This window comes from Chiloscyllium punctatum, chromosome 8 (assembly GCF_047496795.1).
Source record: "Chiloscyllium punctatum isolate Juve2018m chromosome 8, sChiPun1.3, whole genome shotgun sequence".
In the NCBI taxonomy this organism is placed as follows: domain Eukaryota; kingdom Metazoa; phylum Chordata; class Chondrichthyes; order Orectolobiformes; family Hemiscylliidae; genus Chiloscyllium; species Chiloscyllium punctatum.
The window spans coordinates 8,044,697-8,057,375 of NC_092746.1; the positions used below are offsets into that span (position 1 = coordinate 8,044,697).

The 12,679-nt window shown below is 40.1% G+C and overlaps 1 protein-coding gene across 6 annotated transcripts in view; it reads right to left on the bottom strand.

Annotated features, from left to right (window-relative positions):
- Nucleotides 1–12,679, bottom strand: part of adcy2b (adenylate cyclase 2b (brain)) — a 617,126-nt gene that overhangs the window by 16,457 nt on the left and 587,990 nt on the right. For 5 of the 6 annotated variants that reach the window (XM_072575137.1, XM_072575136.1, XM_072575138.1 and 2 more), the window contains exons 21-22: nucleotides 12,177–12,335; nucleotides 7,136–7,282 (exon numbers count right to left, since the gene is read on the bottom strand). In XM_072575137.1, the coding sequence (XP_072431238.1) occupies nucleotides 7,136–7,282; nucleotides 12,177–12,335 (306 nt within the window). The remainder of the gene's footprint in view (nucleotides 1–7,135; nucleotides 7,283–12,176; nucleotides 12,336–12,679) is intronic. The other variant, XM_072575141.1, reaches the window with a different exon arrangement.

The following is a 12,679-nucleotide window of genomic DNA, read 5'->3' on the forward strand; positions in this document are numbered from 1 at the left end:
CAGGGAGAACTGGCCATTTGGATACAGAACTGGCTTGATGGTAGAAGACTAGGTGGTGGTGGAGGGTTGCTTTTCAGACTGGAGGCCTGTGACCAGGTGCTGGGTCCACTACTTTTCGTCATTTATATAAATGATTTGGATGTAAATCAAGGCCAGGAGGTATAGCTAGTAAGTTTGCAGATAACACCAAAATTGGAGGTGTAGTAGACAGCAAAAACGTTTACCTCAAATTACAACAGGGTCTTGACCAGATGGGCCAATGACCTGAGGAATGGCAGATGGAGTTTAATTTAGATAAATGCGAGGTGCTGCATTTTAGAAAAACAATTCAGAGCAGCACTTATACACTTAACGGTAAGGTCCTGGGGAATGTTTTTGAACAAAGTGACCTTGAAATGCAGGTTCATAGCTTCTTGAAAGTAGAGTCGCAGGTAGATAGGACAGTGAAGAAGACATTTGGTATGTTTTCCTTTATTGGTCAGAGTATTGAGAATAGGAGTGGGGAGGTCATGTTGCGGCTGTACAGGACATTGGTTAGACCACTTTTGGAATATTGCATGCAATTCTAGTCTCCTTCCTACAAGAAGGATGTTGCAAAACTTGAAAGGGGTCAGAAAAGATTTACAAGGATGCTGCCAGGGTTGGAGAATTTGAGCTATAGGAAGAGGCTGAATAGGTTGGGGCTGTTTTCCCTGGAGCATCGGAGGCTGAAGGGTGACCTTATTGAGGTTTATAAAATCATGAGAGATATGGATGGGATAAATAGACAAGGTGCTTTCCCTGGGGTGGGGGGAGTCCAGAACTAGAGGGCATAGGTTTAAGGTGAGAGGAGAAAGATATAAAGGGGACGTAAAATGATTAGATTAGATTAGATTAGATTACTTACAGTGTGGAAACAGGCCCTTCGGCCCAACAAGTCCACACTGACCCGCCGAAGCGCAACCCACCCATATCCCTATATCTACCCCTTACCTAACACTACAGGCAATTTAACCTGGCCAATTTACCTAACCTGCACATCTTTGGACTGATGAGTGATGAGTGTATGGAATGAGCTGCCACAGGAAGTGATGGAGGCTGGTACAATTACAGCATTTAAAAGGCATCTGAATGGGTATATGAATACAAAGAGTTTAGAGGGTTATAGGCCAAATGCTGGCAAATGGGACTAGTTCAGGTTAGGATATCTGATCTGGACTGAAGGATCTGTTTCTGTTCTGTACATCTCCATGACTCTTTGACACAAAAATGATGCAATTGATTGTTTGGATGCTATATTCAACTGATATTTCATCTGAAAGCAGGAATATACTGAAATACGGTAGCAAAGGCAGTGATTCAAGTTAATTCTGAAAGTCAGCCTGTGGAGTTATTGAATCCATCATGGTTTGGGAAAAGCAAACTGAATGATGCCCAATGTATAATCCAAAGCATTTGAACATAAATACATACCTTATCTAGCATAAATAAAATCCATAAGGAAAAGCAAAATTGATTATCAACAACAGGTTCAGAAAAGATCTATAAGGATGTCTCATAAACAAAATTGCAGAATATCAAATAGTCAAAACAATGTCTTTGGCCAACTGAGTCCACTCCTACTCCATGCAAGAACTATTTAGTCCCACCCCTCTGCTGTTCACCATCACATTTTTCCTTCCTTGTGCTTTTCCATTCCCTTTCTGAAAGCCATGATTGAATCAGCCTTCACTGAACTGTTAGCAGTGCAGTCGAGATCCTAATTACTCATTGTGCAGAAGGACTTTCCTCCTGTTATCTTTGATTCTTCAATCACCTTAAATTGAATGCATTTATATAAATGACTTAGATGGGAACATAAGAGGTATGGTTGGGAAGTTTGCAGCTGACACCAAAAATTTGAGGTGTAGTGGACAGCGAAGAAGTTTATCTCAGGTTACAACGGGATCTTGATCAGGTGGGCCAATGGTTGAGGAGTAGCAGATGGAGTTTAATTTAGGTAAAATGCGAGGTGCTGCGTTTTGGAAAAGCAAATCAGAACAGGACTTATACACTTCATGGTAAGGTGCTGGGGAGTGTTGCTGAACAAAGAGACCTTGGAGTACAGGTTGATAGTTCCTTGAAAGTGGTGTTGCAGGTAGACAGGATAGTGAAGAAGGTGTTTGGTATGCTTGCCTTTATTGGTCAGTGCATTTCGTATTGGCATTGGGAGGTCATGTTGTGGCTTGTATAGATCATTGGTTAAGCCACTATTGGAATAATTCATGCAATTCTGCTCTTCATGCTTTAGGAAGGATGTTTTGAAGCGTGAAAGGATTCAGAAAGCATTTATAAGGATGTTGCCAGGGTTAGAGGGATTGAGCTACAGAAAGAGGCTGAATAGACTGGGGCTGTTTTCCCTGGAGCGTCGGAAGCTGAGGGGTGACCTTATAAAATCATGAGGGGCGTGGATAGGATAAATAGACAAGGTCTTTTCCCAGGGCTAGGGGGGTCCAAAACTAGGCGGGATAGGTTTATGGTAAGAGGGGAAAGATTTAAAAGGGATCTAAGAGGCAACTTCTCATGCATGTGTGGAATGAGCTGCCAGAGGAAGTGGTGGAGGCTGGTACAATTAGAACATTTAAAAGGCATCTGGATGGGTGTGAGATTTAGAGGGATATGGGCCAAATGCTGACAAATGGGACTAGTTTAGTTTAGGACATCTGGTCAGCATGGATGAGCTGGTCCGAAGGGTCTGTTTCCATGCTGTATATCTCTATGACTCTAACTGGTTCTCAATCTTTCTATAGGTTGTGTAATGTTGCTCTGTCTAATCACAGTCTAATGTCTTTGAAATCTTCCTACAAATCTTCTCTTTATGGAGAATAGCCCAGCCTCTGGCTCAAGTCCCTCGATTCTGAAACCATGCTCTCAAATCCTTTCTACATTTATGTAAAGCTTTCAAATCCTTCCCAAAGGCGGTAAATATACAATGAAAAGGTAGGGGAATGGGTCTGGGTAGGTTACTCTTCAGAGATTTGGTGGGGACTTGTTGGGCTGAAGGGTCTGTTTCCACACTTTAAGGATTCTAATTCTAATTCAAAGAAGGTGGCCAGAATTGGATATAAAGTTGAAGTGTTTTTTTTGCAATAAAAATTGGATAGAAGATCAGGGAAATTTTACAGCTGCTGTACAGGGGTGAGATCATATCTGGAGTACTCTGTGTAACTTTTGTTTCCTTGTTTGAAAAGAATGTAATGATAATAAAAATAGTTGGGAGAAGGTTCACTGATAATTAACTGCAAAACTTTGTCTGAACCAGGTAGGTTGACCCTGATTGGCCAATATATCGCCCTGAGAAATAAACTAGAGTATGATTACTGTCATTCAGTTGAAACAGGCACATGTTTGTACATGTTCTTTCTGTCTCTGCAGTTTTGTACATCTTCGTTCTCTCAGTTATCATCTAACTGGTGCATTCTCCCTTTCTTACAAAAACATATAAGATTCTTAGGAGATTGACAGAGTGGATTCTAAAAGGATGCTTCCCCTTGTAGGAGAGACCAGAACTAAGGGAGTGGGGGGTGGGGCTGGGGAGAAGGCAGCAAAGAGTACAATAGGTGAATGGGGGTGGGAATGGAGGTGACAGGTCAGAGAGGAGGGTGGGGGAAGGTAGCAAAGAGTACAGATGTTGCCTGACCTGTTGTGCTTTTCCAGCACCACTCTGAACTAAACTCTGGTTTCCAGCATCTGCAGTCTTCACTTTTGCCACTAAAGTTTCAAGATAGTGTTCGATAGATTTTTAATGGACAAGACAGTCAAGGGTTATGGGGGTCAGTCGGGAAACTAGAGTTGAGATCTGAACCAGATCAGTCACGACCTTACTGAATGGAAGAGTAGGCTCCACGTGTCAAATGGACTTCTGCTTCTTACTATGTTATAATTGTTAATTGATATTGCCTTTTCTCTTTTTTCCGACAAAATGTATCATTTCTCATTGCTCTGAATTGAATTTAATCTGTTATATGAGCATCCATTCCTTTGTAGAATATTCTACTGCTACTCAGTGACAACAAGGATTCTGGTACTAGATGGCAATGTTATTTTGGTCACAGAAATAATTATCAGTTACCCTCACAATAGAAATTCCTATTGGTATTACTTTTCCAATCTTTGCCACCTGTTCTTGATCATGACTTGGCTACACTGGGCCTTGATCATGACTTGGCTACACTGCCCAGAGGAACCATCACTATCATCAGCTTTCTGAACTGAATACCAGTTAAAGAATAAGATGCACCTAGAGGACTCCTGCAATACTTTCTTGTTCCTCCTTAATTTTCTGGCCATTACCCATTCCCCCTCTAATGGTACAACATTAAACTGTTGGGTGATCAATTCCACTAAAGTGCTATGCACATAGCTTGGTCTTACCACTTGAGGGTTTTTAGAACCAAAACTGGAAGCTCAGGATCCTCCAGCTGACAATGTCCAAAATACTAAATACAGCCTGGAGTTCATATCACAAGATTTGCATTCCACAGCGTCCGGTCTTGCTTTCATTTATTAAATTATGGAGATCAGTAAGCACAGCGGTAATTGGTTGGCAGCAGTTGGTGCAATTGGAGGATGGGAGGTTGGCCAAGAGAACATTGGAATTCTTGTGTCTGGAGGCATCAAAGGCTCCATACGTGATTGGGTAAAATTAAGTAGAGGAAGAAATGATGATTTTGTAAAGACTTTTGTGGTGGAGAGGAAATAGCGTCAGAAGCACAACTTGCAGCGAAAAAGAAGATTTTGATAATTAAAGCCAGCTTAAACCTGAGATAGCAGCAGGAAATCGGGATGGAATCAATGACAAGTGTGCAGAATGTGCCAGATTTGATTATGCTACTGTTGCTCTTCCCAATGTTTAGCTAAAGAAAACTGTGGCACTTCGAGGTCTAGATGTTGAGAAGTTTGTTTGACAACACAGATACAATGGAGAGAGTGAGCTAGAAGCAGACCATGAAAGTGATGCCACGTGTTCAAATGAAGCCACTGAGGGCAGTATCTAAACAATGAATGGGTGGGCTCGAAGGATTGAACTCACAGTGAGGGATTGTGGGAGAAAAAAACATTATTCAAGACACTCTGGAAATTGGATCAGAAAGAGTTCATCCAAGTAAGCACTGTCCCAATTATTGGATCAAGGAAGAAAACCTTTAGGGAAGCATAATGCTTTTAAAAAAATGGTAAAGATTTTAGAAACCTCAAGATGCAGGAGGACATTGAACTTTGCTTAGTCTTAAAGGAGGTCGCTGTTTCAGTACTTTGGCAGTGGTAAAAGTCTGATTGTGTAGAAACCAATAGTGAACTGGGCAAATCAAAGAATCATACAATCCCTACAGTGTGGAAACTGGCCCTCCGGCCTAACAAGCTCACACTGAACCTCGGAAGAGTAACCCACCCAGACCCATTCCCTTACTCCATTACTCTATATTTACCCCAGAATAATGAACCTAACCTTCACATCCCTGAACACTATGGGCAATTTAGCATGGCCAATTCTCCTAACCTGCACATCTTTGCACTATGGGAGGAAACCAGAGCACCCGGAGGAAACCCACACAGACACGGAGAGAATGTGCAAACTCCACACAGACAGTCGCCTGAGACTGGAATTGAACCTGTGTCCCTGGCGCTGTGAGGCAGCAGTGCTGCCCACTGAGCCACCGTGCTGCCCCATGGTATGAATTTCAGAGGCAACAACATGTTTCTGGACTTTAGAGATCCAAGAGAAAACGAGGCACCTGTCTGCAAGAATTGAGGACTCAACAGTAACATTTTTGAAGATTTTCGAGAGAATATGGGGCAATACCTGAGGGGATGGAAGCATTTTTAATGTCTGCTAGCATGAGGACCTGCAAAGGAATGTGGTTGATCAAGAAATTAGTGTAGAAAGTTTTAGTTCACATTCTCATGTTGGAATGTTAACTAACATTGTTAACATAATTATGCATGAAGCCGGGTGGGAAAGGTCTTGCTTCTGCAGCCTTACAAACACAGGCTGATCTGACATCAAATATGACCTGACCATCATTGTAATGTAGTTTATCTTGTGCATGCTTAGTAGGTAATCTTGAATTAAAGGTATAACTGACCTTTACTCTATGCTTAGTGTCAATAGGGAAGAGGGAACAGATGTTGGGACTCATAAACAAGATGAGCTTGAAGGGTACATGAGGGGATACAAGTGATAGTCTAAAGAAAGACCCGTTTCAGGCCTACGACTTAGGGAACAAGGGTAGGTGAGGTGGATCAGAAAGAAGTCTTTCGGATATCTCATTACACCATCCACCACCATCTTCCCTCCTCATCAACCTCCCACAATTACCTACAGCTGGTTGAAGTAATGATTGAAACTGTCATGACAGCAGACAGACAAATCCCATGCAGTTGGTCTTATTGTCTACATTTTGCACGAGTCTTCTCTGCCTTTCAAACCAATACGAAAGGAATTGAGGACAGTACTGCCAGTCAGAATTTTAAATCTTTAAAGTTATTATTGACCACATTATCCTCATCCAATGCTTCTCTTCTAACGTCCAACTGGTGGGACTGTTTTCACAGGATGTGGATGTCACCGGCCAAATTAGCATTTCTTGCCCATCTCTAATTACCTGGAGGGCAGTTAAGTGTCAACCACATTGCTGTGGGTCTAGAGTCACATATAGGCCAAACCAGATGAGGACATTACTTTCCTTCCCTAAAGACATATGTGAACCAAATGGGTTTTCAGATAATTGACAATAGTTTCACGATCATTATTGAATTCAAATTCCACTATCTGTCATGGTGTGAATTGAACCCAGGTTCCCAGAATATTGCCTGGGACTCTGGATCAATAGTCAAGCAATAAGCCCAATAGATCATCACTTCCCCACTCATTCTTATTTAATGATTTACACATCATCTCCACCAATGACTTTACTTCTTGCCCTAACTTTGCAATTATCTTTAACTTTGTAGTGATTAAAAATAAAAATGTGAATAGAAAATGACAAAAGTGGTAAGTAGATTAATGCACTTTCTCCATCAAAGGTTATCATCAGAACACTAGTAAGAGTGCCTTGCACTCAGAAAGATCACCAATGTATCTCTAGACCAATAGGTGGCTATACTGTTGTATACTTACATCATCAAAGTCAGCAATAATTTCATTCAGCAAACGTAGACATTCTAAGCCTTCTTTATTTACATCTGACTCGGTATAGAATTCTTTGAAATCTGGGATGGATGCAAACATTACACAGACACATTCGTATGATTGATGATAAAGATCCTATCGAGAAAATGAGAGATGTAACATTAGAAATGTGCAGGCTTATTCTTTTCCTCTGAATATTTGAATCTTGCATTCAGTCCATATATTTTCCAAATCTAACTCCAATCTTTTTTTTCCCTGATGCTATGATCTGTATAACTGGCTAACCAGGCTCCCCTTCTCATTTATTAAATGTATCTATGCTTTGTGGAAAATGTGACAAACTGACTTCCCATTGCTCTCAAAAATCCAAACCCCTATGTGTACTCAGGAATGCCCTTTAATGATGAACATGACAGGTTTTCAGAGGCAGGCGAAGGAGAAATTTGATGCAAATATTTAACTGGGTACATTTCTGATCGTGCCCCCTTTGTCTATAAAAACTGAGGTTGCTTTCCTTCCATTGGAAAGAAAGATGGGATAAGGCAAGTGTTGTCCTACATGTTCTTGCCTGAAACATACATTCAGATATACATAATATTTTCATTTTAAAACATTGGGGCTGGCTTTAAGGTTGTTGGCTGCTTGTGTTCCCTGCAATACACTGGCTGAAGCCCACATTCATCTCCCTAATGAATGACGGCTGCAACAAAATATCAATAACCATGCAAACAAGAGTTCTGACCCTGAATCAGGAACAGGGAATCCTGTTACAGGCTCTACTCCTTGCCTGTTATTTTCTTGGTAAGAAGTTGAGACAGCTTGGTGAAGAACACTTAGTTGTGGTGTAAAACCCATTTAAAACCGGGTCCTACCATGCTCTTTGAGACCCTAGATTCTCAGTAGAATTTCTGAGCCATAATATTTTGAACACCTACTGATCACAACTGATTTAGACTTTGGATTATGAATATGTATAATTGATGTAGTACATAAATAAATGTGACATTCTGTAGTGGGCTATTTTTAGGCAGGCTTTAACCATGATCTGAATACTTTAACATTTTAACAAAACTTCAGCAACCAGAAAGTGGATACAGCTGATTAGAATTTAGGGTTTGTTTGATGATGTCCTAGCCTCTGTACAACTAGATTAAAAAGCGATGCTTTAATTTCTATTGCATCACAAAACAGTTCACAGACAAGTATTTTCTAGATGATGGTCTTTGAAAGATGGAATCATAGGATCCCGACAGTGTGGAAAGCGACAATTTGGTCCATTGACACTCTGGAGATTTTCCCAAACAGATCCAGCTCCTATCCAATCCCCATAACCTTGCACTTACCATTGCTACCCTCTAGCTTGCACATCTTTGTACTGTGGGAGGAAATCAGAGCAACCAGTAAAAACCCACGCAGACACAAGGAAAATGTGCACATGGATAACCCCCAACTATTCCCCTCCACCTACTTGATGTGGTCTCCAGGACTCTGAATCTGGGGACAACTCTTTGTCAATGTCCTTGTTATTGCTGTTGCTGGCATTGCTGGGACTTCAGAGCTGCTGGCCTATCAGACTGGTTAGTAGCTCTTTGAGGGGGGACTTCTAACCAATGAAGGGTCAGAATTTCCATCTCCAACTAATGAAAGGATCGGTGCAAGTGAATTCCCTGCTGATACTTTGGTTGGTGGGATTGAAAAAAATCTTGCCCCACAAGTCTTTGGTGTCATTTATAGTTGTTAAAAGTTACAAACATCTATGGAGTTGGTGTTAAAGGTAATGAAGCATACTTTGCTGAATCCATGGTCTGACACAAAGAGGTTGCTCCCACACATGGGTACACTAGGAGGCACTCCCTTTGAATACAGCAAAGTTTTGTAGAATTGCCAGAGGCTATGCTGCGCAGGACAAGGAGATGGAAAAGGGAGGAGGAAGAACAGGTAGGAAATGGTTATCAGCAGAAGACCATGGGTGTACAGGGTAATTAGGAGAAATTAACATGAGTTAGCAATGTTCCTTCACTTTTTAGCAGTGATGTTAGCCATGTACAGTATGTCCCAGCAGATTTTAATGCCTATTCCCAGTAGGTTAAGAAGAAGTTAGCTACATTCAATTCTTAAAGTGATTACTAAAGTTTCATACACTAGTAAAGCACTTCCAACTGAAGTAGTGATTCTTGAACCTGATGGGTGTCACTGCTCCCTCTCCATTGTCATAAAATGCAACTCTTCAGCATTTGTTGTAGCCCATTTAGGAATGAGTCGTCTGAAGATAAAAATGACCAATGAGGAGGGAACCCACCTACTCTTACCTCGTAAGGGATTGAATAATCTATGACACTGCCCTAAGGCATAACATATGAGATTAGCAATCGAATGTTGTGACACAATTTTTGCTAAATTACCTTGCTGAGCATGGAACAAATTTCTAATTCATTTTTGCTATTTTAATACTTTAAAAAATCATTGTGATCTGACAGAATTATACAGGTGAAAGATTACAGTGACATGTAAAGAGCAGGGGATCTCAAGTAATTATTTTATCAATTAAATAGATTAGTGATGGCGGGACAGGTGAAGTGTTTCAGCATATGGTATCTGTGGGACACCTATGTGCCAGAGTTAAGGACATCTTCCCGAGATTAGAGAAGAACTTGGACTGGGAGAGGAGCTGAACCTCCAAGGGACTAATCACCAGTTTACTACCTGTGTCATGGGTAAACTGGCATAGGGTAAATAAAGTCATGAATCTAGTTGTGTGGCTCAAAGTAGTGAAGGTGGAATTGGTTTCAGTTCATAGGGAATTAGCATTAATACTGGGGTAGACAGGAGCCGTTCTGATGGGAATAAGCTTCACTTGAATCATACTGAGACCAGCTATTGGCAAATTGAATAACTAAGTCAGAAAAGAAGGCTTTAAGCTGATGAGAGTTGATGGAGAGTGTGGAAGAGGGCAAAATGTAGGCTTATAAAGCAAGGAGATTTTGCAGCATTACAGGGTAGCAATTTGGATAACAATACACAGAGTGGAGCAAGAAGGGACAGAGGACACAAACATAGAAAAACAGCATCCAATAGAGTCAAAGGGGGAAAAATGGTTAAGAGGTACAATTAATGTTCCTTTCCTGGAAGTGGATAGTATTTAGAACAAGAAAAATGAATGAACAGTTCAAATACAGGTTAATGGGTATGATCTTATAGCTATTACGAAGGTATGATTACAATGAGATTAAAACTAGGAACTATATGTTCAAGGGTATGCCATTTTGTAAAGACAAGCAGGAAGTAAAGTCTGGTGGGAAAGTAGTGTTGAAGTGGTATGGAATAAATATAAAAGCAAGAAATGATTTTGGATAGGAAGATATAGAATCCATATGGATGGAGGTAAGAAATAACGAAGAAAGACAATACTTATAGGAGTAATTGTTAGGCTCCCTAACATTAGCTTTCTGGTGGGACAGGGACTAAATCAGGAGATAATAAGGGCATTTAAAATGGTATTACATTAATCATAGATGAGTTCTATCTTCATATAGATTGGGCTAGTCAGTATGGTGGAGTGGAGTAATCTGTGAGGAAGAATTCATAAAATATGTTTTAGACAGTTTCCGAGAGCAATAAGTTGTGGATCCAAACAAATTTGCCTATTTTAGATCTGGTGATGTGTAATGAAGAAGTTTAATAAATGATGTCAGAGTAAAAGATCTCCCAGGAAACAGCAAAAGTAACACGGTAGAATTTAGCCATCTGTTGGAAAGAGAGGAACTTGGGGGCTGGAAACAATTGTGTTAAACTTAAATAAAGGAGTGAGGGCAGAGCTAGCTGATAACAGCAAAGGTTGTTGAGGAACAATTGCAAATATTTAATAAAATAACATGGCTCACGGTAAAGATATGAATCAGTGAGAAGTAAGGATTCCAAGGAGGGGAGAAATCAACTATGATTAACAAAGGAAGTTAAGGATAGCATAATATTGAAAAAAAAGCACACAATATGGCAAAGATTACTGGTATGACACTGAATTGGGATAATGTTAAAAAAAAAGAGACAACCAAAGCAACACGAAAAGATAACTCTGAGGTTGAACTTTCAACTAATGTCAAGATGGACTGTATCAGCTTCTTTTATTAAAATAAAACGAGAACAAAGTTAAATGTTAGAGAATGAGTCCAAAGATATGCAAGTTAGGTGGACTGGCCAAGGTAAATTGCCCATAGTTTCCAGGAATGTGCAGTCTGGGTGGGTTAGCCAGGGTAAATGCGAGGTTATGGGGATGGGCTAGGTCTAGGTAGAATGCTCTTGGGAAGGTGGTGCTAACTCCTTAAGCAAAATGGTCTTTTTCTGTACTGTAGGGATTCTATGATTTATGAACAGAACAAGTTGGGGGAAATAACAATGAAGAGCCAAAAAAATGGCAGAGAAGTTCAATAAACATTTTTCATCAGTCTTCACAATTAAAGATGCTAATAGCATATGAACATTTCTAAATAATCAAGGGACAAAAGTTGGAGAAGAAATAAATACAATAATTATCACTGGAGAAAAAGTGCTAAGGAAACTGATAGAACCAAAGGCTGATAAATTCCTTGGACTTCCGAGGATATTAAAAGAAGTAGCTCTAGAGACAGTGAATGTACGAGCAGTAATCATCCAAGAATCGTTAGGTTCTGGAAAAGACTTCCATATGAATGTCATTTCTGGCATGGGAATCATGGAGGTAGTACCAGAACTGACTAGATGGACTGCAAGTCCCCTCACCTGGGTACTTCTCAATTCTGTTGTATTCTAGTTTTGTGGTTTGCTTTTGCATTCTCAATTTCTTTATGATGTTGGGCCTTCCTGAAGAAAAAGGAAAGATTTATCAAGTATTCATTGGTGCAATGCAGAAAACAAGGATCCAACAGGGGACCTTAATGGTCTGCACTGTTTTAGTTCCATTTCATGTATTTATCCAATGGGCGAGCTGCATTTGATTTTGTCTAGTACATACACACATACAGAATTTCATGCTTTTGCATTAAAGTCTACTTACTTCATTTTTCCAGTTTTGCGCCAAGAAATGTTCAGCCACGTGAGCAGGAAGCACATTTTCCAGTAATACTCTATTGAGGTTTTCCATAGTTTCTATCTCCTCGCATTCTCTTTTGAATTTATTCTTCCACAGGAAATCTAACCTACAGTAATATTCATTCTGTTACAAGAGGACACAAAGGTAAAGAAACGATAGACAACTTAACATCCAACCAAATTACATAAGATATTAAGATTCAAAGGCAAATTGAATGCATGTCAAAAACATCAGTTTATATAGCACTGATTATGTCAAGCCAATTGCATATGCCACTGTGAACTCAAGTCTCTGTGGCATCTCAGGATGATGTATTAAGTTAAGGAACGGGATGATACTACAGATATCCATGTAAGAAAGAAAAGGCGATTTTTTTTGAGTATTCTTGAAATTCAGGAGATATGAGCAATGAAGTATGAATTGGGTAAAAAGTTAAGAAGAGTGAAAAATTAATTATTGTCTGGATT